Source organism: Sturnira hondurensis, unplaced genomic scaffold, assembly GCF_014824575.4.
Source record: "Sturnira hondurensis isolate 20B ecotype Veracruz unplaced genomic scaffold, ASM1482457v3 Scaffold0021354, whole genome shotgun sequence".
In the NCBI taxonomy this organism is placed as follows: Eukaryota; Metazoa; Chordata; class Mammalia; order Chiroptera; family Phyllostomidae; genus Sturnira; species Sturnira hondurensis.
The window spans coordinates 15,550,083-15,577,262 of NW_028093985.1; the positions used below are offsets into that span (position 1 = coordinate 15,550,083).

Genomic DNA, 27,180 nt, shown 5'->3' on the forward strand with positions numbered 1-27,180 from the left:
ATATCAAAATTTCCATGGTCCATGGTCTTATACTTCTACTTTCAATCTGCAGATTTAGTTCTTAGTGTATTTTTTCAGGAAACTTTTCTTGTATTAATATTGTATCTTTTTTTATCTTCATTTACATTTATTGGATTCCCTGTATCAAGGAAAGCAATTACCTAACCATGAGTATTTTTGTTACTATTAGCTTCAATTCCCTTAATGTCTCTGTCTTTTTCATCTTAACTCACTAGATTGTTATATTAGCAAAATCTCTTTATTTTCAGATTCTCTGAGTCATGATATGCCTCTTCTATAGTTGGTTCCAGGTACTGATAGCACGGTTGTTCATTAACTGTCGCGGCATACAATGAGATACGGCATTGGCATGACCAAGCCCTATTGTCTATAGATCTCTAGCTGTTAATTCCTCAAATATTTAAGTGCTGGCACCACTAGAAAATGTATTATCTAGACCAATACAATTATTCGTGTGTTATTGGCAGGATAGGCACCATGACCTGCATATTTTTTATCATACAGCATTGGTCAAAACTCTTTGCCAGAATCTTAAAATATGTACTAGAGACAGAGGCCATGTGGAGTCAGTATGTCAGGTTGCTCTACACACGTAGCTCAGAGTTGCTGAGCCCTTGCTGTATGGGTGTGTGAATGCTCATTGCTGGAGAACATAGTGGGAGATCTGTCACACTGGCTGCAGTCCACTGTGAGTGCAGGCTGGCTAGCATTCAGAATACGGTGTGTGTGTTGGGGGGAGGGGGGGAGGGAATCATGAACTAATCTTTCCCTTTATTAAGAGACAAAATTAAAGGAACAGGCCCAGGCAGCTGTTAAATGGGTTTATTTAATGCACTTGATACATTCACCACTTTTCTGCCACCTGAAGGAATTATGGGATGGGACAGGCAAGGACAAGGAAGATGGCTGACTAAGCTTGTGCAGTTACAGTTTGAAGAGATGGATTTTTCCCTGTTCTGGGATCTTTTTACAAGACCTACAAAGCTTAACTGCTCCTAGTTGAGGGCTGTATCTTAGTCCTCAGAGGGAACACTGAGGTTTCAGACACGTTCTTCAAATCACCATTGCCACTTGACAGATGTGAAGCCCCGAGGCTTTTCCTTCCGAGATGCGCAGCCTGATCAACTACCTATTTTACTGCTCCTCACCTGCCACTGCTCCTTGCTCAAATTTGTCAGATGGCAGTGGTGATTCTTTCTTACCTCATATAGAGCTGATAGAAATTATCATTTTTATTTTTATTTATTTTTAGTGACTTTATTGGGGTGACCAACAGAAACTATTGAGGTAATCAGCCAAAATCTCCTGTACTTTTGCTCTTTGATGATGTTAAAAACATTTATTAACTTCTTGTGCCTCATGAAATATTTGTTAATAAGTTTAAATTCCTGAATCCGAAGAAATACGAAATTGGCATAGTGGGACTGCTCGATCTAGACACATCTAACTAAAGACCTTTGCAAACATTTTTCATCATTGGAGATCCGACTAAATAACCAAGACAGCAATGCACGTAAAGAATTCCCCTCTCTGTAAGCCTTTACTAGGTAAATAGGAAGAGCGTGGATTATGTAGGGCCCACTGCCAACACAGATAACCTGTTATTTTGTAGGATATCGCCATCTTTGTGAGCAACTTGAGGAGAGCCAAACATTTACCCTTGCATCTCGGTGCCTGCAGTGTGCACAGTGGGTGGCCAGCATATTTAAGTGAATAATCGACATTCTATATCATCTCTTACATTTTTTTTACAGATCAGCATATGAGGGAGAACCCGAGATTTAATATGTAGTGTTTGGAATAGGGACTTGTTTTCATTCGGAGGTCAGAAGCTTCCACAGCTGAGCACTTCGGATAACCAGGGTTCCTTTTCGACATGTGTCCAGCTGGGGTTGGGCACAGGCAAATGTCATACGATCTGCATTTAAGCACTGTTTTCTTTCCATATGGACAGTGTTTATGTTTCCTGGGGCATATCTTAAAGATTCAAAGTATTTGCTGTATGTGTGAATAGGTTTTTAAGAAAAAAAATTGAGGTTTGCACATGCAAGTTATTTTCAGCAGTCAGTTCCTTTTCCTGAGCACGAAAGGGCCAGATATTTAAGCCAACAAGAGAGAATGTGCTGTTTTAACAAATGGGTCCTTAGAAAAAGGTTTTAAAGCATGTTTTTTTTTTGTTTCCTGATCTACCTCTTCCCCTATCATTTCATACCACTAGAAATTCTGAAATAAATCAGTTACATTCTCACAATTTTCAAGGCTGACAGTTTAATGTTTTTCCTGTTTTGTCTATTGCTGTGGCCAATGTAATTAGGTCATACTCATGTGAAAAATTACTTGTACAAGAAAAAATTTTGGATGTGTATGTGTGTTTCCAGGAAGATTTGTTTCTGCTAATGTTCACAACGTCATTTGCACATGAAAATAATTCACGTCTCCCTAATTTACAATGTTAACATTGTTTCAAAAAAAATTCTAGTTCAAAAGGAACTAGGTTTGTTACTAACTTCATATCGTTGTTAGTTTAATTACATTGAAAAATATTTTAGCAGCTAAACTGTTGATTTTAAAACGTATTTGTCAATGAAGTAGATTAGATGCCAGCCCGAAAAGGGGTCATTCCAGCAGAAAGGAGAGAAAGGCCTAATTTTTCACAGTGTTCTGGAAAGGGCAACACATCAGCTGCTAGCAGCCTACCTTGCAGACTGTCCTCTAATTTGATTTCATTTTAAAAGTTGGCTGCAATTCTTGTTGTATGTATTTTCAAATAGTCTTTTTGCTATTTTTGCCCGCAGATAGAGGGTTCAAACTCAGAAATATGTTATTTACTTTATTGTGCTACACTCCTAGAAATGTTAGGAACCGTGGGAGGGTGGCAACTCTGCATTGTGAGGGTGCTTGTTTGTGCTTTATGAAAAATTGACATTAACTCTTTTTCCTCTTTAGTAAGTTGAATGCCTTGCTTTTATTTTTGTGGTTCATTTAAGAATTTTAGTAACTCGGGCAATTCTTATTCACTTCCAAAACTTAAACACCAGGATTAATAGACACAAGAGGCACAATTTAACATGTTTTATCGGCTGAATGTAAAGGTCAAAATTAATAAGCCATATGGAAGCACCATTAGAAGTATACAGTAGATCCCTTGTAGAAATCATGAAGGAAAGCAGTGTAGGCACTGTTAGGAACACAAATACAAAATCTGATTTACTATCTATGATGGAAGCACAGCAATTGTTAAGAATTTGACTAGACTGCAAAATAATTTAAAGGGCCAGCAGAAGAAGGCCTTTAAGAATGCACAATATAGCTTTATTGTTCTTATGTAACATTTACTGAGAAGCAAGGCATGCTAAATATTAAACCATGCACAAAATTCCTAAGTCCCTACCCAGTGATTCTATTTCCAAATGAGATAAGTGAGATATATAAACAAAATGAGAAGGCTAATTAGTGCTGCTTTTTTCAGAAGCCCATGAGGTGGTTGGAGCTAACATCAACCATTTTGCTAAAGAAAAAAAAATGCGAGTAAGTGAGATATGGGAAAAGACAGTACATTTCTAGAAAGCAAGAGGTTTACTTGCTAAAACAGTGCCTTCCAGATACGTGCTGTCTTTCCCCATATCTCACTTACTCTCATTTTTTTCCTTCACGAAAAAAAAAATTGCAGTTCTGTTTTTGTGTGTTAACAGGGGTGCATTTCAGAGTTGCTTGTGTTTTTGTTTTGGGGGTTTTTGTTTTGCTTTGTTTTGTTTTTTGCAATCCTCACCCAAGGACTATTTGCCGATTTGAGGGGGTAGAAAGAGAGAGAGAGAGAAACATCAATTGGTTGCCTCCTGTACACACCCCTACCGAGGTTTGAACCCACAATGTTTTGGTATACAGGATGATGCTCCAACCAACTGACCCACTCAGCCAGGGCCATAGTTACTTATGATTTAACTAGAAAAAATGTGACTTGTTAATGAGAGAGCAGTTTTTCCAAATGACATGGAATGATGTATTCATGACATTTAGAAATTTACAGTGGCCGCTTGCTAGATTTCTATCATTGTTCTGTAATCCCAGCTTTGGGTAGAGTTTGGAAAACATTTCTAAAAAATTACTGTGCTTGCAAACATGTTTATTTTTCAGCTATGGTAGCAGGACTTCTTTTAACAGGCTAGTTTTTTTCTTTTCTTTTGCAGGGACTTTACGTTTTTGTGGTCTATTTCATTCTGCACAACCAGACTTGTTGCCCCATGAAGGCCAGCTACACAGTGGAAATGAATGGGCACCCAGGACCCAGCACAGCCTTCTTCACACCCGGGAGTGGGATGCCTCCTGCTGGAGGGGAAATCAGCAAGTCCACCCAGAATCTTATCAGTGCTATGGAGGAGGTGCCTGCCCTTGCCCTTGCCCTTGCTCTTGCTCTCTGTTTCTACCTCTGTCTCTTTCTCTGTCCATTTCTGTCTGTACATCTCAAAAAGTGTACGAGTCAAATGGTACTATGTGACTTTTGAATTCTTCTCCTACTGGCATTTTCTGATCTATGGTATTTCATATGCTGACTATGGTATCATGGCTGTTATCAAATTCATTTTCTTCCCTGCCCTGTGACCTCTACTGACCAGCAGTCTGTACAAGGAGCTCGGACAAAGCATACTTTGTTGTCTCTTTCTTGAAAATCTTCCAAATTTTACATGGCAGTGACCAACTCAGCTTTTGCAAATTGCTTTTAAATATTGTTCTTCCTAAAAATACTCAGGCAGTTCTCTTTCTTCACCCATCCCAATTCACTAATTGAATCCCACACACACTCATAAAAAGAGGCTGAAACTCTTTTTAATTTACATACCAGAAAATACTTGGGAGTGTTTTAGCAGCAGTACTTAGAAAATCGATCCAGAATGTCCTCTGTAAAGTCTGCCTCCCATTACTCTCTGCACCCAGTTCACATCATTTTGGGTTCTTGTATCCAAATCACAGGGCCATGAACCTGTTAGTAATGTTATCACAGCACTGGGACCATCGCTCAGATTTTAGATCCCACCTGAAGACATTTGTCGAGGACAAGGTGATAGGCAGGTCCCTGGAAATTTCTGCAGTGCCCAGGGTGTGCTGGTCTGCTGCTCCTTTGCCAAGCTCCTGCTGCCCTCTGTGTGTTAAAGAGCCACGGTGAGCAGTGCTTACATTTATTTACATCCTAGAAAATGGCAGAGAACCAAAGTGTATGTGTCTGAAAAGGAAAAAGTTTATAGACAGGTAGGTAGGAAGAGAGAGAGAGAGAAAGAGGAAGAGGAGGAGGAGGGGGAGAGGAAGGAAGGAAGGAAAAAATCTACCTACTTGGTGATATTTTTTCTCTTTCATGTTAATATAGAAACTAATTTTGTCCATGTCAGGTTAAATTTAAGGTAAATGATCAAAAATCAGGTACAATATTTAAAATTAGATTATGTCTTTAGGACCATAAATATTTAGGAATTAGGGCTGTTTCTAAATCCCAAAAGTTCTCAAAACTAAATTATTTTCACATCAAAGTTGATAACAATGGAAATAGATATGTTTAGGATCAGCAATTCATGAATAAATATTTATTAAAAAATTGTTTGCCCTTTTTATTGATTACCAAAGTATTTGCCTATGTCTGAACTGTACAACACAATAATCATTAGCCACATGTGGCTATGTAAATTTAAACTAAGTAAAATTAAGTAACATTAAAATTTGGTTTATTGAGTCCTGACTGGTATAGCTCAGTGGATTGAGCACTAGCCTGTGAACCAAAGGGTTGCCAGTTTCATTCCCAGTCAGGGCACATGCCTGGGTTGTGGGCCAGGCCCCCAGTAGGGGTGCACGAGAGTCAACCACACATTGGTGTTTCTCTCCCTCTCTTTCTCCTTCCCTTCCCCTCTCTCTAAAAATAAATAAAATCTTTAAAAAACGGATTCTCTTTAAGAAAAATTAGTTTAGTAATCACCATGTTCAAGTGCTCAATAGCCACATGTTTCTGGGAGCTACCGTAAAGGAGAATGCAGATATAAAGCCTTTGTATCATCACAGAAAGTTCTGTTGAAGACTGCTGATTTCAACTTCTTGGTGAAATTTTTAAAGATTTTGTCTTTTCTCAAACTTATTTCTGTAGTCCTCGGGTCACCTTTCTCAGTCTGCAGCATCCCTGTAGTCGGAAAAGCTTTTACTGGGAGGCAGCTGCTGTGACAGTTCAGCCCCTGGACCTGAGCCACTGCTTGAGTGTTCATTTGGGGAGTTGCGCAGCAGCATACCTTAACGTGTGTTCTGCATTCCTCAGAGGCTTAGAATTGACCTTGACTCAGCTGTCAGTGAGGGACTGTCAGAGACACTCTAGAAAGTCTTGCACAGAAGGGAAAGTATTAGGAAAGGAAGGATTAAGAGGTTTTTACCAATGACCGAGAAGGAAGTGAATATGTTTAATTATTTCAGGATAGAACTATCTTTTTAACAATTTAATTTTTAAAGGAGTTTCTAATGCTATCAGAAAATTTTTTCAATTCATTATGTCCTTATAGATAGCTTATATTTTAAATTGTATTTTGTATCTTAGACTAAAGGTTAAGAGGGTCCCTTACCAGTTCTTATATTTTTAACAGTTTTCTTTACCCAGTACATTTCTTTAAAAATGAAAGGTATGATTGGATTAAAAAATAATTTCCTTTCCCCACACATGACTGCATATAAATCGACAGTTAATTCTGATAGAGAAATTATTTAGATCTCAAGATAGATTTGTCTCTTGGGAAAATATATGTCTTTAAAAAACAAAGTTACAATTAAAGGTCTTAATTCTAAACAGTCCAACAGCCTTTTCACTTGGTTTGTATATAGTTTATATGCATTCAGGATAAATGTGTATGTATTTATGTTATGGTTTCCTTTTTTCTCCATCCAAACCCAAAAAGGTACCACCTGACTGGGAGAGAGGATCCTTCCAACAAGCCAGTCAGGCCAGTCCTGACTTAAAACCAAGTTCACAAAATGGCGCCACATTCCCTGCCTCTGGAGGATATGGCCAGGGGTCACTGATAGCCGATGAGGAGTCCCAGGAGTTTGATGACTTAATATTTGCATTAAAAACTGGTATGTATGAACCCACAGACTACATTAGGAGTAGGCACTCTTGCTATGCTGCAATTTATATCTTTTTCAAATGAAGTTGCATAAGTATACTCACCCTTAACACAGTCTGATTCCCATGACCCATTCCTAATCTCAGCCTAAATCTAGGTTATTTTGCTCTTAACATTAAACGTACGTAACACAACCTGAAAATAATGTATAATTTGCTTTTAAGAAAAAAGCGTACTCTGGCTAAATATAAATATCTCTGTCCTGGAATTGTTCTAGACACCAAGATACTATTGAGACAAGTTCAGTGCTATAAGACAATCTAGTAGGGATTTCTCTGAGAGTTTTGCCTCTGATCTTCCAAAGAAAGCTTCTTAGAGAGTATCTTTAAAGGAGAAACTTTCAAAGGCAGCATGTAGTTCTCATGTAGTTCTACAGTTTTCAAAGTGCCATTACATACAGTATTTCATTGGCTGTTCCTATAAATTAGACCCCATTCTATCTGTGACTCAGTGGAAAGCTATTTTCAAAACAAATATGTAGTTATTTTTCCTTCATACGTTTATTCAGAAAAATGTTGAATAGGTAAAAAGATTTTAGTGAAATTTTATTTCTAAATCTACAACCAAGCAAGATGATATGTCCATGCTCAGATGAAACTATTGAAATAATAATTCAAAAGTGCATTTTACTATCTACACTTACATAAACATATCCATATATTCAAATTAGTGCTTGACACTTGATTAATCTTTTGTAGATATTGTTGGAGAATGAATGAATGAAGGAATATGAAACTTGGAGTTTACTTGGAGGAATAGACATTTTTACAAACATGACATAGGAATAAGTAATATAAGTAGTAATGGAGTTATTAATTATTGAGGAAATCAAGGATATTTTTTAAGGATATTTTTTTAAATAACCTCTTAATTGATTCTTAAGGGATGTGTAGGTTTTGATTAGGAAAAGTGGTGGGTGGAGTGAATAGGATTAGCTAAAGTCCAGGGCTTACATGTGCATGTAAGATCAAGTAAGATCATGTAAGATCGTTCCCTACTTGCAGGGAATGAGCATTGCAAAGTGGCTGGGTTGGAGGGGGGGGAACCAGGCAGTGGGAGAATGTCCTGAAAGATAGTTGACCTGCATTGTTAAAAATTACTGTAGTTCTTCCAGCTGGGTTTCAGGGAATCCCTTCTTGAGATATTCATAGTCATCCTCAATGGGAGGATTGTCTGAGTATATTTGGGAAATTGAAGATTCATAATTCACATTACCATTTTAGCAGCTCTAAAAATCCCTAGCTTAAAGACAACTACTTCGCTTAATTTAACCTGGTATTTCCAGAACACATGTAATGATAGATTCACTTAGGGGAGCAGAACACTTCCTGGTATTTTGCATAATATTTAAGTGCTGTTTGGATGCCATGCTAAGGAGTAGGATTTTTATAGAACCCAGGGAGCCACAGAGATTTATGAGGAGAGGAATGGTATGTTCCTATTGGTTTTTGAGGCAAAATAACTCTTATGAAAGTATGGAGAATAGATTTAGAAGCACAATCAGAAAGCCTGGGAGGTTGTTACAATTGTCCTAAGGAATGAGGATCGGGCCTCAGATTTGGGAAGCAGAGATAAAAAAGAAAAGGTGAACACAGGAGGAATGCTGGGGGAACAGGGAGGACATTCAGCAAAGGCTCATGCTTTTCTCCTGGTCACTAAGCAATTGTGTAAGAAGCATCGGTTCATTTGTGTGCAGGGGGAATCTGAGAAGTTCAGATATGTACCTATTAATCATTAGGCCTGGTGGGTCGTAGTCAGATTTGAAGGATCTTGGGCAAAGGTTCAGGGTCAGAGGTATTGATTTGAAATGCATCCATTCAGAGATTATATTTGAAGCAATGGGGATGAATAAGGTTGGTCTGGCAGAGTGGAAGGAAAGAGATGAGAAAAAAAGGGTGAGGAAGGGGAGGGTGAGGGAGGAAGGGAAAACAAGCAAAAGGAAGGGAAACAAGAACATCCTAGATAATATCTACATTTGAAGTGTGAATAGAGGAGTCCTGACAAATATGGCTAACTTGGGCATTGTTCCCACAAAGTGAAAGGTCACCGTTTGATTCCTGGTCAGGGCACACACCTGGGTTGCAGGATCAGTCCCCAGCTGGGGTTTGTATGAGAGGCAACCAATAGATGTTTCTCTCCCTCTCTTTCTTCCTCCCTTCCCCTGTCTCTAAAAATAAATAAGTAAAATCCTAAAAAAAAAAAAAAAAAAAAAAGGATCCCAGAGAGGGAACTGTGTAGTGTGGTGAGAAAGAGAACTAAAGAGAGAAGAGAGTTTCATGAAGAAGGGTATGCACAAATGCATAAAATGCTCATTAGCATTAGGACTACAGGGGGGGCTTTCAGACTACGAATAACTCTCAAGGAAGGTTAAGCCCCAAGCACTACACATAAAATGAATTCTTGTAGCATTATTCAATTAGATGTGGGTCCTATATATATAACAAGTATTAAATGTATTCAGTTCAGGAATGCATGGAATGACTTCCTTACCTATAGATAGAGTTTAGTATTCCTGAGAGTTTACTACACTCACTGGGAAATAAATACTTCAAAAAACCAAATTAGAAGTCTTCCACATTGGTTCCCTTTATTTTAGGAAAAGGTTCTATAAAAAATCAAGCACCATCCTCTATGCACTTTCCACCATAGAATGTGGTCAAATCAAAGGAACCGTCTGCATGCCATTCTATCTACAGAATTTGCAGTTGACACATGCCAAATTTGGCCCCCCAAGGTGTTTTATTTGATTCTCATAGCATTTTAGCATTTTGGAGGAAAAAATTTAAACCTTGAGATATCTCATCAAAGTCAAGAATTTCTTTTTTAAGAAATCTAGCAACAGAGTGGTTGGAGTTGAGTAATAGTCCTCAGACAGTGTATCAGCTCTTTGCTTTGTCCAGTGCTCACCAGACCTATGTTACTGGTTTATACTAGCTTCACTGTGATATTTTAATTTGCAAATCTTGATCCACCTCAGGGCCATTAACTGTGGGCCTTAACTATGGGCCATTCCAAGACAAGTGAGTCTTCTAGGTCTTTTTTGTTTGAACCCCCAAATGACTTTCTAAAGTTATGTAACCCCTTGCATGTATTTCAATAAACATCTAAAGATTTCCATCATAAGTTTAAACCATTCCAAATAATGTCAATTTTAGTGTTTTAAAATAAAAACTTTACATTACTCTATTAAGCTAGTTCAAGTAATTTAAATTCCATAGCAATTTGATATCTACTATTACGCATTTCATTTTTAAAATACGTGAATAGCCTTGCCCTGACTGGTATGGCTTAGCGGGTTGGGTATCATCCTGCAAATCAAAAGTTCTCCAGTTTGATTCCTGGTCAGGGCACATGCCTGGGTTTGCGGGCCAAGCCCCAGTTGTGGGTGTTTAAGAGGCAACGAATTGGTGGTTCTCTCACACATCAATGTTTCTCTCCCTCTCTTTCTCCCTTCCTTCCCCTTTCTCTAAAAATAAATAAACAAACATCTTTAAAAATATACAAACAGCCTTTTCTTTTGCAGTTGAAATATTTATCTCATTCTCTCTTCTCATTGAGCTTAGTACACATTTATACACATTTACTTTGTGACTTACATATACATTATATGTAGAGGTACCATATAATTTACCATCCACACCAGAACAATTTGAGAAAGTAGAGGGGATGTGACTAATAATTGGGGGGGTATAAACTAGAATGTTTGCATCCTCTGCCTCCCTGTTTTGAAGAAATGTGAAAGAAATATTTATGAAAGGGTATGGACATGGATCTTGATGCATGGGCAGGAAGACATGCAGGCCAGACTTAACATGGCACATCCAGGACCTGTTGAGATACCTGATCACTTTGAGAAAAGCTCTCCAATGGGCAAAGGTTGAGATGTCAGTTCAGCCGAGTAGAGTGAGATTAGGGGGTATCTTAAAGCCAATGCAGAGAGTTTCAGACTTGATGCATGTGACCATAGGGACAAGTGTTTGTTCTTGAGAAGGAAAGAGTAATGGAATGCCGAACAGATCAGAGGAGCAGAATGAACAATAGAGATGGAAGAAGCATTTGCAGGAGCTGGGGTGCAGAACATGGTTTACTGATACATACAACAAACATTTGCTGAATGTCCTACAAGCTAGGAATATAAAGGTATGAAGGGCATAATCCAATGGGAAGTCAGAAATTTTGAAAGAGAATCCTCACATTTTCCATGGGTAACAGAGGTGATACAGGAAGAAGAGGCAGCCAGATTAAGGGATTAAGGCAGCCAGATTAAGGGATTAGGGGAATGAGAAGAGAATTTTAGGCAGTGCCAACAGTATTGCATGGTGTGAAAAGGGTGTAACTGGCAGCTCTAGTGAGACATTAAGCTAAAAAGCAGGCAGGAGTCAGGTGAATTTTAGAGGCCTTGATGCAGTGCTAAAGATAAGGCCTCCAGTGGTGGGACAGCGAGAGGAGATGCAAGAGAAAGCAGAGCTCTGGAGATCACAGGGTGAGGTGGGTAAAGGCAGTGTTACCGAAGCAAAAGAAAGAAATGGGGTTTCAGCTGCAGCCTTGACTAGAGAGAGATGGGAAGGGCAGAGACCCAGAAGAGGGGGGGTTTGACTCGGAGAAAGTCATTAATCCCCTCCTGCTTCTATCCCAAATAGGGTAAGGCAAAGCTAACTCACCATCTTTACAGAGCTACCAACTCTGCAGAATAGCCTTTCCTACATCACAGACAGGAAGGGAGGTCTCAGCTCCCCACAACTGCTTTTTCATTTTCTCATTTAGGATCTAATGTGCAACAAATTCATGGCAGCAGCACGCCCTGTGACCACATCCCCGTTCTCTGTGTGTGTATGTGTGGGGGTGTGTGTGTGTATGAAAAAGAGAGCATGAGAGTTTGCAAATTAGAGAAGAAAAGAATAAGGTGTTACTCTAACACAGTATAAAATTTTCTGAGTTATTCCAAGTTGAGAAAAAAGTAGTGAATAGAGGAGCTTTCTTAAAAGCAATTCTGCGTGCTACCTCTAATTAACAGCTAGCTTCGGGGGATTCTTGTGTGGATCTGTTTTGGCACTGTGTCGCGTAATTATTTTTATCTTGGGATCAGATCTGAGTCATCCGGGAACTGATAGGGCACCAGGTGCTGTCAGTGCATGTCTTTCTCCTTGGGCCACTGCCCACAATGGCTGAGTCTCAGCTGAGGGGCCTGGTGGATTCAGTCATGTGGGGCTGGAGGTTATATGTTTTTGAGCAGCAAATCCTACCCCCTGCTGAAAAATTCTGATAAACTGCCTGGATTTTTTTTAATAGGCCCCGAGTCTAGAAATGTTGTTCTTGGGAGAAAGTTATATCTGTCAACCATTAAGAATCCAAACTTGTGTCTTTAGAAATTAATTTTATTTCTAAAAACTACCAAGAGGAATTTAAAGCATATTTTATAATTGTAAGGTATTAGTACTATTTATTCTAATGTAAAGCTCACTTTTTTACTTATGTAATAGAAATGAACATGTGTTGACTTAATGTAACTTGACCTTTAGTTCACTGCACTAAAGTTGGAAATTTTTGTATTTATTCCTTTTCTATTGCAGGTGCTGGTCTCAGTGTCAGTGATAATGAGTCTGGTCAAGGCAGCCAAGAAGGCGGCACCTTGACAGATTCCCAGATCGTAGAACTGAGAAGGATTCCCATCGCCGACACCCATCTCTAGCAGCTCAGTAACCATTAGAATGAGGATACCTACATACTTCTTGCATTGGCTTTGTGCTAAAACTCTCTATGTACATGAAGCCACATCATAGGAGTCTGTGAATTGTATTGGATTTAACCCAGAAGTGATTGTTGTGTTGGAATATAAATTGCTTATCTTTGTGCAACCTGAAAATTTACTGCTATAATGAAAGACTGGATCTAGTTATATCAGCTGATAGACTGTACATATTCTAAGAATATTAGTTTTTTAATCACCCTATATGGCTAACATTGTTTAATAAAAGTAATAACCATCAATAAAAACAGTCGAATCCATGTGGCATCACCTGGGCTCATTATTTATGAGGAAATGTGCCTGAGCAAAGAAACAAACCTTGTGTCTAGATGATCTTAAGTACTCTGTTTCTTCTAGCATCGATACAGGTGATCAAGATTCAGGGCTTCAGAGTGTCTAGAAGACATCCATTCCTAAAAACCAGAAAATTTATTTTCTGCTGACGGGGGGTCAGGGGGGGGTACTGCAGTTTGCATAGTCTTTCATTGAAAGTATGTATTTTTGCTCATTATAAACTTAGGGAACTGAACATTTTCCAAAATGAATGTTCTGTTCCCAGTTAAAAATAACTCCAGCAAACGTTTTAGCACAGCTATGAAGAGGATCATTTAAACAGTACAGTTTGTTTGGGAGAAATTTTTTTTGGTTTGGATTTTGTAGTCTTTCTTTGTCTTGGAATAAAGAATCAGAAAGTCTGTCCTGGAACAAACACTACTGTGTTCATGATGATTTCATTGACTATGGTTCCAGAAGAATCATGGAACAGAACAAGTTTGTCCTAAGGAAGGCTTTTTGACCTTTTATTTTGGAGTTGTTAAGTAATTTTGAGAAAATCAGAATCATCCCAAGAAAAAAATCAAAATTAAAAAAAACTTATCTAAGAGAAAATTTTGATGTATTAATTACTTCCTTTAGAGCCACAATTAAAACAATTAAGTGCTTAAGTATTATAGTTAAGCATGGCTTTATTTTTTCTAAAACCCGAGGTGGCGATATTTATCTTTATAAATTATAAAATGACTCATCTCTTTTTTCTGTTGGTCCATCTGCACTCTCATCTCCTTGCTCTTATACAGAGTTTTTTTAATCAGTGGATTGTCATTGTTGGTAGAAAATGAAAGATGTATAACAAAATCAAACAGCATAAAAACAAAGGCTGTGCCCAGGCTGGTGCAGCTCAGTGAATTGAGTGCCAGCCTGCAAACTGAAGGGTTGCTGGTTCGATTCCCAGTCAGGGCACATGCCTGCATAGCAGGCCAGGTCCTCCGTGCGAGGCATGTGAGAGGCAACCACAGATTTATGTTTCTGACCCTCTCTTTCTTCCTCCTTTCCCTCTCTAAAAATAAATAAATAAAATCTTTTTTAAAAAGCTGTATCACTTTTTTATATAATCTTTTATTTAAAAAAAGATTTGTATATCTTTTTAGGTACTGTAGAAATGGTGATGATTGAATTACCTTAACTGACAAATAAGTTAGTTGTCTTTTTCAGCCTACAGCATTACATTGAAGTCTTTTCCATGCTAGGGCAGAAGCAATTGATGAAATTGGTTAAATTATATAAAATTTAATATGATAATTTTGAATTGATAAGCATTTTAAAATTGTTAGTAGGATTTAATGAATTTGGGGCTTAGGTAGTGATTACAGAAATGTGAGATTTCATCATGTGGAATCCATGAGTCATAAACACTGTAACATTTTTTGCAGATAACTAGATGTCTAATTTTCTAACAAAGCAATCGTCAATAGCTATTTTCATTTCCATGTGTTGTCAGAATTTGGGAAAATCTGGCCCAAAACATAACCAATCAGGGACACCTTTCTTACTTCAGGTTCCTGGATTTCCATTGCTGTCCAAAAGGCCATCTTGATAAGGAATCAAAAGGACCACCTGCCACTGTTCAGCATGATTCTTTTAAATATTGGAAGGAAAAAACAAGATTTTTCGTAGCCACGGTGCTAAAACAAATAAGCTTCATATCTAACAGCAGCAGTATTTTGCCAGCCTGTTTCCTCCCGATGCAGATTAAAATGGGACTGCGGCCAGGGAAGTGCCGTTCTGTGAAGGAAGCAGCACATCAAATCAAATTCTTAAAAATGAAAACAGAAAAGCTGGGACTCTCACACTTGGGCTGTGGCCTTTCTCTTTCAGGAGGTTTGATCCTCTTTTTCTCCTTCACACTTTTTAAACAGTTTTATTAAGGTATAATTTATATTCCCCACTCACTCATTTAAGTGTGCTGTTCAGAAATATTTGGCATATTATGTTATTGAGGTTTTTAATTTTGGTAAAATATGTTACATAAAATTTGCCATTTTAACCATTTTCAGTATAATTTTTATATTCAGTGGCATTGATTACTTTCACAATGATATGCAACCATCACTTTTATATCCAACACTTTTTCATCACCCCAAACAGAAACTCTATTCCCCATCTCTGATGTTTTCTTTACTCTGTCGATAGACAACTGACATTTATTTGGGCAATGTCTCTGCTTGGGTATTTTTGTGATTCATTTAATTTGTTTTTTGTTTGTTTTCTTTTATATCTCTTTCAGCTTTTATCTCTTTAGAGTGGTAAAAATAAGAATGCTCCTAGTTTGCATGCAAGTGCAGCAGGTATCCAATTGGAGTGTGGGGTAGCAGTAGAGCTGGTGAAAATCCTATTAATACATGGGAGACCAGGCAAGTGAAAATCTTACTAAGCAAAACACAGACCAAATTTCACTCAGGAACTTCAGCTTTGACCTGGTTTTCAATCTCTTGAGGCACATTAAGGTTTATTCTTCTAAATTATGTTTTATTGATTAAGCTATTACCATTGTTCTGATTTCTTCCCCTTTGCCTTCCTCCACCCAGCGCCCCCCACTCCCTCAGGCAGTCCCCACCCCATTGTCCATGTCCATGGATCATGCATGTATATTCTTTGGCTACTATATTTCCTATACTATACTTTACATCCCCATGACTATCTTGTAACTACCAATTTGTACTTCTTCATTTTTTTCACCAAACCCTTTCATGCCCCTCCCCTCTGGCAACCATCAAAATGTTCTCATATCTATGACTCCATTTCTGTTTTGTTTATTTATCTTGTTTTTTTCAGATTCAATTATTGATAAAAAGTATAAGTTGCCACTTTATTGTTAATATTTTTATATTCTTCAAGAAGACCCTTTAAAATTTCATGTGATGCTGGTTTGGTGGTGATGAACTCCTTTAGTCTTTTTCTTATCTGGGAAGCTCTTTTTCTGTCCTTTGATTCCAAATGAGAGCTTTGCTAGGTAGAATAATCTTGGCTGTAGATCCCTGCCTTTCATCACTTTGAATATTTCTTGCCAATCCCTTCTAGCCTGCAAAGTTTCTTTTGAGAAATCAGCTGACAGACTTATGAGGTCTCCCCTGGAGGTAACTAATGCCTTTTCTCTTGCTGCTTTTAAGATTCTCTCTTTGTCTTTAACCTTTGATATTTTAATTATGATGTGTCTTGGGGTGGGCCTGTTTGCTTTCATCTTGTTTGTGAGTTTCTATGCTTCCTGGACTTATATGTATATTTTTTTCACCAAGGTAAGGTTTTCTTTCATTATTTTTTCAGTTAGGTTTCCAGTTTCTTGCCCTTTCTCTTCTCCCCTGGCACTCCCATGATGCGAATGTTGGTATGTTTGAAGTTGTCCCAGAGGCTTCTTACGCTGTCCTCATTTTTTGGATTATTTTTTCTTCTTGCTATTCTAATTGATTGTATTTTGCTTCCTTATATTCCAAGTTACTGATTTGACTCTCAGCTTTATCCACTGTACTGTTGAATCCCTGAAAATTGTTCTTCATTTCAGTTAGTATATCCTTCATTCCTAACTCGTTCTTTTCTTTTTTATGGGTTCTGTATACTTTTTTATGATGTTGAAGTTCTTTCTGAGTTCATCTGCTCTTCCCTAAGTTTATTGAATATTCATTCTTATAACCAGTGTTTTGAACTCTGTGTCTAGTTCTCTGCTTGCTTGTCTCTATTTTGCTTAGTTCTTTCTCAAGTTTTGATCTGTCCTTTAATTTGGACCATGTTTCTTTGTCTCCTATTTTGGCGGCCACCCTGTGTTTGTTTCTATGAATTAGGTAGAGCTGCTATGTCTCCCAGGCTTGGTAGACTTGCCTAATGTAGTAGGTGTCATGTAGGGCCCGGTAGCCCGGCCTCCCCTATTACCCAAGCTGAGTACTTGAGTTGTGCCCACTATGTGGGCTGTGTACTCCCTCCTATTGTAATTGAGCCTTGATTGCTCTTGGCACATCCAAGGTCAGCCACAGTCTTCGTTCTGTCCAGTGTCACACAGCATAAGCTACAAAGCAATCTGCAGGTGGCTGCTACTTATGCTGGACCTAGAGGTGCCCAGGCAAGGCCAAGCTGTAAACCAAGGTCAGCTGTTGCTAGTGCTGGCGCTGGGGCAACTTAGTGAGATGTATAGCGCTTACTGAAACCAGATGCTGCTTGTTTGAGAAGTTTTAGGAAAATCTGAAGCATGGGACAAGACAAGACATTCATATGGAAAAGCCACTGGAAACAGGTTAAGTGGGCCTGAGGATCGTGTGTGGCAAGGCCTCAGAGAATCTGCAGTTTCAGCCAGGTTGATGGGGTCTCCAATATGGAGCTTGCCTGCCAGCTCTGTGGCTTTGTGCAGGGAGGGCTCAGAATAGGAAGAGTGCCCTCTGCCAGCACTTCTGTCTGGGAGAAAGTTGCCCCCAGCTGTTCCCCTGATGCCAGCCAATTCAATTGCTACCTGTTGTCTCTGCTGCCTTTCAATCTGCTGCCCCTGCCCCTTGCTCAATCTTGGTGAGTCTAAGTAAGTATGCGCATTGGTCCTTCAAGAACTTCCAGGGATTCCAGCAGTCTTCCAAAGCCTCAATCCTGCTGGTTTTTACATCCTGAAATTATGGAGACTTCTTTTCCTGGCACTGGAGTCCTCAGCTGGGGGCCTGTTGTGGAATTGGGACCCTTCACTTCTGACATATCCCTGCTTATTTTTACCCACCACACATGTGGGTGCGGCCAGCCTGTTCTGCATCTTTTCCCCTCCTACCAGTCAGTATGCAGTTTGTTTGTTAATTCCGTAATTGTAGGACTTCCACTGAGCTCAGTTTCTGATGGTTCTTAATGATGATTATTGTATAGTTGTAATTTTGATGTGGTTGTGCAAGGAGGTGAGCTGTGTTTACCTATGTCACCATCTTGCCTGGAAGTATTGTTTTAGAGTTTAATCCATATTTTTTATGTCTCCCAAATATGATCAGAGAAGTGTAAGTATATAATGGAGGTATCACTGGAAATAGAAAGTGCAATTCAGGAACAAAGCTTCCAAACAATCTCACTTTTTTCCCCCCAGAACTTAAGACCCTCCCTGAGTTTAGCTTTAAATCCACTGGGTAGATCTGTTTAAGGGTAGATCTCAGATAAGTAAATGGTGCTGACCTTTTTAAAGCAGCTAGTTGCCAGAGTGGATCTCACCTGACTAGTCTGAGCTGGGTAGGAATAGGGAAGGCACCAAGGGCATCCCTATCTGTCCTATAGCCTCTTCATTATTCATGGCATGAGCCCAGTCTCTCCATTGCAGGATGCAAGCAGCAGGGTCACGTTGCCCGTAAGTAGCATTTAAAGAATGGACAAAGTAACTAAGGCTCAGAACTCTTCCGTTATCTTCAAAACTCTCGTCTTTTGACTGACTAGTGAAGTACAAGTTTAACAAGGAATATAGTCAAAAAAAACCAGATATCCACTAATGTTTTAGTATTATTAATTTATAATTAATAAACTTTTTTACATAAGTAAATTACATGGTTTCAGTAGAAGAAGCAAATGGAAAAAAAACACTGTTTCCCTTCACTTATGATATGGGATGCAGTGATTAAATACTGTGCCATGGTCTTTGTTAGAACTGCAGGTGCTTCCGTGCAGTTCCCAGCCTGGGTCCTGCTGAGGACTCAGCGGCTGTTCTGACAGCTTTGTGCTGAGCACCAGCTCTTAGGGATTAGAGCTGAAGTCCCTAAAAATGACTCAGCTCAAGGGAATTGTTAGCACTTTCAGTACATGAAATAGTATTTTAGCCGTGTGAAAAAATGTGAGAAATCACATTTCTAATAAATGAGAGGATTCAAATTTAAGCAAGGTAAATGATACGTTTTTTTGGCTCTAATAATCCTTTTGCAGTTTCTGAGAAAAATCACAAATTTGATTTTCTTAATTCAGGAACATACTGATAAGCATTTGTTTTATAACACTAATGAAGGAAAGAGACAATGAAAATCATTTCAACATTACCGATTTTGGATTTGGAGTGTGATTTTGTTTATTTCAAAGGAAGGGTATATGTAGAAGAAAAAAGTTCTGGTGGGAATTCAAAGCAAGAAAATTTTTTAAAATTATGATAATAGCAATTTCTGTTACAGTTTATAATGTTATTAAAAGATATCTTTAAAAGCTGATTCATGAAGTGTATAAACTGACCATCATCCTACTCCATTGCATAAATATATATATGAAGACTTTGCCACATTATAGGAGGAAAATATAATCATTTAATAAAAGATATAAAAGAGTAAGTAGAAACACTAAAACAAATTAGAAAGATGCTCAAGCACCACCAGGGGCATTATGACATATAGGAGTTGGTGGTTTCCTCTTTCTAAAAGTCATCTCTGTCCTCAAGTTTTATCCATGTGGTCAGACATTGCATAGTTTTCTTTGGGCGGGGGGGGCGCTGACTGGCGTTCCATTGCATTTATACAGCACATTCCCTTCAGGCACTCATCTGTTGGTGGACATTTGGGTTGTGAATAATGCTACGATAAACATGGAAGTGCAGACATTATTCTAGCTCCTGGTTTTGATTCTTTTGAATAAATACAAAAGTGATATTAATCATATGGTACTTCTATTTTTAATATTTTCAAGGACCCTCCATAATGTTTTCCATAGCAGCTGCACTATTTTGCATTTGGACCAACAGTGTACAAATGTTCCAGTTTCTTCATATCCTTGCCAACACTTGATGTATTTGGGGTTTTTGATAATAGCCATCCTGACAGATGTGAGGTGATATCTTCTGGTTTCTAGTTGCATTTTCCTGATGACTGCTGGTGATGAGCATTTTTTATATACCTGTTGCTATTCCTATGTCTTCTTTGGAGAAAAGTCAGTTCAAGTCTTTAGGCCATTTTTTAAATTGGGTGATTAGGGCTTTTGCTATTGAGAGGTAGGAATTCCTTATATTTTGGAGATGGACTTCTTATCAGATACACGCTTTGCAAATATTTTTTCTCATTCCATTCCATAGGTAACCTTTTCGCTCTATTGGCAAATACAGCAAGTCAGTGACAGAAAGACAAATGCTACATGACTCCACAGTTCTGTGAGATATCTGAAACAAATTCCAAGAATCAAATAGGGAATGGTGGTTGCTGGGAGCCGAGGGAAGGAAAAAATGGGGAGTTACTCATCAATAAGTGTAAGCAAGATGAGTAAACTTTAGAGATTGGCTGTATAAGATAATACCCATAGGCAACAACACTATTGTACACTTAAGAAAATTTTATTAAGTGTTCTTACCACAATAATTTTTTAAAATTTGCTAATGGGGCTGCTTGACCACTCTTCTTGGTTACAATTGTGGGCATTGCATGGAGAAGGACCCTATTGCTCCTGAAGCTTGTGAAAAATGTATTTCCCAGGTAAGTATGAGAGAAACTGCAAATTATAACATTTTGGTTACAAAATATTCATGCATGTGTAATTTTCCACAGTCCTTATGATTAACAGGTCATGGAAAAATAATGAAATGCATGCAGTAAATATCACCTTTTGTTATTTACCTACTCTCTGTTCAGTTTCCCCTGTCGCCTGACAATCAGTTTGAAATGTGTTCTATAGACTACTGCCAAAGTAGAAATAAGCTCTTTGCAGGTCGTCTGGGGCTTTTCAAGACTCCTGGGATAACTAGGAAACTGAATTACATGCACAATTTACAAATTAAAGCTTTGAAAGTGAAATCTGTTTGGAAACATGTGATAAGGCCTCTGATTTCTTCAACAGTTGTTAATCCATTTGGATTTTTAAAGGCAAAACGTTTGTAATTAAATCCATATAAGATCAAGAAAAATTATGTTCTAATTCAGCTAGTAAAATAAAGATTTTTTTTTTCAGTTCGACACATATTTATTGGGCTTCAGTTTTGTTCCAGGCATTGTGCTGGGAGCTTAGGGTGCCAGAACAAATGGGACGTAGTTCACACTCTTCATAAGCTTACAGTCCGCTGTGGGTCCCTCAGCTAGGGCCCTGCAGGTGTCATTAGAGGTTCTGGGAGAGGTTACTAGGAGTGCCAGAGAAGCTTGAGAAACGTTTCTAAAATTATTTGATCTCCCTTCACCATGCAATGCCAGCACTTGCAAGTGAAGAATAGTGACCAAGCAGCTCAGTTAGCAAATTACTTTTCATGGTTCACCACCAGAAAGTCTACATTCCACAATTCAGACCTTATCTTGGAGAATGGCAAGGAGCCATGATTTTTTGACTCAGTTCTTTGGGTTGTCTTCAGAAATCAGAATGCAGCTCAATGTGGGAAGGACTTGATTCATATATAATTAGCTTGTAACAATGTGAAATGGGGGTGTTGCTCAGTTTTAAAGATGATAACTTGGACACTAACAATTCATTGGTTCTTTATTGCTTACCTTTAGACTTCAATTAGTCTTATTGCCTTGGCTCACTGAGATTATAAATTATATGTTATCTACATTTGAGTGTTACAGTGAAGATGTTATTTCAAATGTACTTAATACAGACATGATGAATTAACCATGAAATGGCAAATACACACTTCTTTGACACTGAAATTGGAATGGCCCTGGAAATAGAGGTGCTATTAGAGTACTCAGTCTCACTAAATTATTCATGGAGAGTAACCTGACCTCCAGAGCAGGTTGAGTTTGGAGATGGGCAGCAGGAAATGAGAATCTCTCCCCTCTTACCCAACTCCATCCCCCATGCGGGTATCTGCACTTGTATGTCAGGTGTTTGGGATGTTCAGTAATGGGGCAAGTTCCATTTCTGAGTGCTGATTCTTCTGAGTTCTGAGTGCTGGTCAGAACTTTAGTAAAGAATCAAAGTGATTGACATGTTCTTCTGACCTCATAGAAGTAGTTTTCAGATGCATCCCTTCCACCCTGTAGCTGAAAATACCAAATTATCTTTTCCTCAGACAATTGCCACCTGTATCTTCCACACTAAAAGTGGAAATGTGGCTTATGTATTCAACACAGATCTTTATCATTTTTAACATACCAGCTTTGTTCCTTCCTTTAGAGAAGTGAGGAGCAGTTGATATTTTCTGCCTTCTAGAATTTTCACTAACAAAATAAATATATTTTCAGCAAAGAGGAGGTAGAAAGATACTCAACTGTAAATGTTCTCAATGCAATTTGTATTTGTGGCAAAGATGGGGGAACATTTTTTCTGTATGTGGGCAAATTATTTTTTGTGTGTTATGTAAGCAATATATTCCAAGTTTCAAAGATTTGACAAGTTTTATAGAATTTCTATGAGTAAATGGAGACTTTCAAACTTCACAGTCTTCTGCTAGGTAGGACTGGCACCTGTTTGAGGCTGAGTGGACAAACACAACATTTTTCAGCAAATTTGCAATTGGAGAATGCTTTACCAGGTGAAGCAGGGTGACGGTAGGCGCATTCATCCCCATTTTTACAGGCAGGCCAGTACTTGCAGCACTCCTAAAGCTTTTCTGGCTTCTGTGCCACACTCAGTTCACTCATCGCCGCATTTGCGTCATCAAGCTGACGGCTCATCAGCTGCAGCTGCCGTGGGTGGAGGAGACCTCCGAGTCCTCTTGTCTGAGGCTGCAGTTTGGTCTGCAGGTTTCATTCCTTAAAAGCACATGTCCCCCTCTTGATCTGACATGTATCCTGGGGGGCTGGGAACACCATCCAGCATCATATAAATTTGAGATCTCCAGGTTTTTCTGGTTGTACAAGATCTCACGTCTGCATAAGGTGCCCTGGAAGTACCCAAAGGGTAGCTGCAGTCTTCAACTGTAGCTTTGGTTTGAAGCCACTACTGGTTTCCTCAGAGAGCTTTGTCTTCTTCAGAATAGATGATCGGTGTGTTCATGTACCATGGATTCCGTGTCGTTGTAATCTTGACTGGTCTGCAGTGTCTGCCGTTACTGGATCAATCTGCAGGATCACAGTTGTCTCTGTGGAGTTCCTAGACTAGTTTTATATTACAAACCTCCTTTTGTTTCCCTTCTTTAAGTGGGGGACTTATTCGGGAGGTCCTTTTTGGCCCCTGGACCATTTCTGCCAGCAATTCTTCTTGAGATGATTGAGTTCTGGGAGCAACTGGAAATATCTGTTTCTGTTATTAGAAGGAAAGAGAATTGAACATACCTTAATGACAATAAATAAATTGGATGGGTTTTTTTTTTGCGGTACAAATATTTAAGTCAAGGAATAAAGGAAACAAGCACTTTAAAATACTTGACAACTTTGAAATAGAAGGTTTACTAAAAAATTGAAAATAATACAATTTGAGATTAATATCTGACTATTTTACTTAAAGGTGATCTTACTAAGAAACAGAATTTTTCACTACATGATTTCTCTGAAAAGCTCTTTCTTTCTCTTTCTTCCTTTCTTTCTTTCTTCTCTCTTTCTTTCTTTTGCAAACACCACACATTTTCTAAAATTCCATGAGATTTGGCATTGCATGATTTTGTGTAAGAAAACTCTGATGCTGCTTCATTGCTACAGGGAAAGTAGCTTATATTTTTATGAATAAAACACATACTATTATAATACTTGGTTTCTTGGTACTGTACTTGAGATTATACACTCCTATCTCATCCAACCATAAAAGTCAGTAGGCAAAGTTTAGTGGATTTTGCATTTTGCTCAAATACAATCTTTAGAATAGAAGGCTGTCCATTTAGAATTATGTTTCCCTTATTTTCCACCATTTAAACTATTTGACCAGTTTTGTTTCTCTTGGAGAACAATCATTCTTCACAAGATCTAGATTGAAATAAATAACACTGTGACCACAGATTAGAAAATCTGTAAAGATGACAAGCCCTTTAGTTTCAGTGACTTATGTGTCTCTTTGCATCCGTACCTTCTCCTAAGCATGGATGAATACAGACCTTCAGAAAAGAAAAATGCCAGTTGGAAATATAATAAATTTCATGCATTTCACCAAATTGATTCTGGTTGTCATGTGATATAATCTGTATGACCCAAGGTCCTGCATGGCTTTTGGAATAAATAGTTGCTTTCAGTTTTAGGACTAAAGTATGTAATGTGAAGCAGAGACAGGAAATGCTCACCCTTTGCTTGCTTCGAGAAAAAGTAAAAATTAAGCTCAGCATGTCATCACATGCTTACAAGTGACTTATGAGAGCCTTCTTTACAAATAGATTTTGAGAGTGCCAAGTTTCCAATGAAAAAGGGAATCATTAACATGTTATATCATTTATTATTTTCATTATAGGGAAAACAGAGAGACTGATGATTCCCCTTAGACAATAACTGACTCTTTGAGGACTATAAGAGAATCATAGAAAATGGCCTGAACTTTAAATTTGTTATCAATAGGTAGACTTTATTTTTCCCTTTTTAATAAATTTTGAGGTGACACTGGTTAATAAAATTATATAGGTTTTAGGTGCACAATTCCACAACACATCTGCACACTGTACTGCGTGTTCACCACCACAAGTCAAGTCTCCTTCCATCACCATTTATACTCGCTGTACCCGCCTTCACCTCCCAACGCTCCTTGTAATCACCATACTGTTGTCCATGTCCACGAGTTTTTTTTCTTTTTTCTTTTTTACTCAGTCCATCACTACCCCACCCAACCCCAATCCCCACCCCCAAGAGCTGTCAGTCTGCTCTCTATGAGTCTGTCTTTATTTTTCTTGTTAGTTCAGCTTATTTATTAGATTCCACATATGAGTGAAATTATATGGTATTCGTTCTATGATCAGCTTATTTCATTTAGCAAAATGCGCTCTAGGTTCATCCATGCTGTGACAAAGGGTAAAATGTCTTTCTTTTTAATGGTTATGTAGTATTCCATTGTGTAAATGTACCACAGCTATTTTAATCACTCATCCACTGATGGACAGTGGGCAGCTTCCAAATCTTAACTATTGTAAAGAATGCTGCAAAGAATATAATGAGCACATATTTTTTTCAAATTAGTGTTTCGGGTTTCTTGATATGTTCAGGAAGTAGCCAGCCATGTACTATGAAAAATAAAGACTTTGATTGAAGGAGATACTAGATACAAGAAACATTGTACACAGGACAACTACACCTTAGTCCCCCTCAAAGTAGGCATGTTGGGACCTCACACAGTTCTCCCAATTGCCATCAGCTGCCCCGATGTATTTTCCTAAATCTCATCAATGGTCTGAAATCTCTTTCTTTTCAAAGGGGATTTTAGTTTTGGGAAAAGCCAGAAGTCAAAGGGTGCCAAATCTGGGCTGTAGTGAGGCTGAGTCACCTGGGTGATTTGGTGTTTTGCCAAAAAATTCTGCGTGAGACATGATGCACAAATGGGTGTGTTGTCTTGAGGAAGCTGCCAATCACCAGTTGCCCGTAGCTGTGGCCTCCAGAATCATTGGAATAGTTCAAGCTTAACACCAAATTTGATGTGGATTCGTCACTCCACTTGCTCAGTCATTTTCAATGCCATGGCCACACAACACACACAGTCTCTCAGTGGTGTCTACGGCCCCCACTGGCTAGTACCTGAGGTCCTGATTGTTCACACATGCACATTCCAGTCCACTCTCTTTGGCTGCTAGGTTATGTAGATGTCACATAAACCTTTCTTCTTATATTAACAATGGCTGGATTTTTTCTGGACAGACCTTGTATATTCCCAGAAGTGGGGTCACTGAGTCATAAGGCATTTCCATTATTATTATTTGAGGAAATTTCATACCACTTTCTGCAGTGGCTGCACCAATTCCCACCCTCAGTGCACGAGGGTTTCTTTTCCTCCATATCTTCACCAACACTTACTGATTTATCAATAATAGCCATTTTGACAGGTGTGAGGTGATATCTCATTGTGATTTTAATTTGCATCTCTTTGATAATTAGTGATGTTGAGTACCTTTTCATATGTCTATTGGCTGTCTGTGTGTCCTCTTTGGAGAAGCATCTATTCAGGTCCTTTGCTCATTTTTAATTGAATTGTTTGGTTTTACGGTGTTGAGTTTTATAAGTTCTTAGATATATAAGTTTTTAGATATTAACCCCTTATCAGATGTATCATTGGCAAATATGTTCTTCCATTCAGTGGGCGGTCTTTTTCCTTTTGTTGATGCTTTCCTTTGCTGTGTAAAAACTTTTTAGTTTGATGTAGTCCCATTTTTTTATTATTTTTTCCTCTTTCCCAAGAAGATATATCAGAAAAAAACACTACTGAAAGATATGTCCAAGATTTTACTATGTTTTCTTCTAGGAATTGTATGATTTTGAGATTAACATTTAAGCCTTTAATTTGTTTTGAGTTTATTTTTGTGTATGGTGTAAGAAGGTGGTCTATTTTCATTTTTTGCACATATCTGTCCAATTTTTATAACACCATTTATTGAATAGACTATCTTTATTTACCGTATTGTATGTTTTTGCCTTTTCGTTAAATATTAATTGATCACATAGACTAGGTTTGTTTCTATGATCTCCGTACTGTTCCATTGATCTATGTCTGTTTTTATGCCAGTACCAGGCTGTTTTGATTACTATGGCCTTCTAGTATAGTTTGATATCAGGTAGCATGATTCCTCCAATTTTGTTCTTCATTCTCAAGATTGCTGTGGTTATTTGGAATCTTTTGTGGTTTCATACAAACTTTTAGAATATTTGTAGTTCTGTGAAATACGCCACTGGTGTCTTGATAGGGATTTTTAATCCCTGACATAAAACCCACTTGATCATGGTGTATGATCTTTTCAATGTATTGCTGCATCTGATTTGCTAATATTTTGTTGAAGATTTAAGTATCTATGTTCATCAAGGATATTGGCCTAAATTTTCTTTCTTTATAGTATCTCTATCTGGTTTTGAATTAGGATAATGCTGGCCTGGTGAAATGAGCTTGGGAGGATTTCTCCTCTTGAATTTTTTGGAGGAGTTTGATAATGGTATGTGTTAGTTCTTTTTAGAATGTTTGGTAAAACTCACCTGTAGAGACATT

The 27,180-nt window shown here is 38.2% G+C and overlaps 1 protein-coding gene across 1 annotated transcript in view; it reads left to right on the forward strand.

Annotated features, from left to right (window-relative positions):
• The window catches only part of ADGRV1 (adhesion G protein-coupled receptor V1), a 508,576-nt gene extending 494,796 nt beyond the window's left edge, over positions 1-13,780 (forward strand). The window contains exons 88-90 of the mRNA XM_037032075.1: positions 4,209-4,400; positions 6,939-7,116; positions 12,737-13,780. Of these exons, the coding sequence (XP_036887970.1) occupies positions 4,209-4,400; positions 6,939-7,116; positions 12,737-12,855 (489 nt within the window). The 3' untranslated portion in view covers positions 12,856-13,780. The remainder of the gene's footprint in view (positions 1-4,208; positions 4,401-6,938; positions 7,117-12,736) is intronic.
• Positions 13,781-27,180: the final 13,400 nt, after the last annotated feature.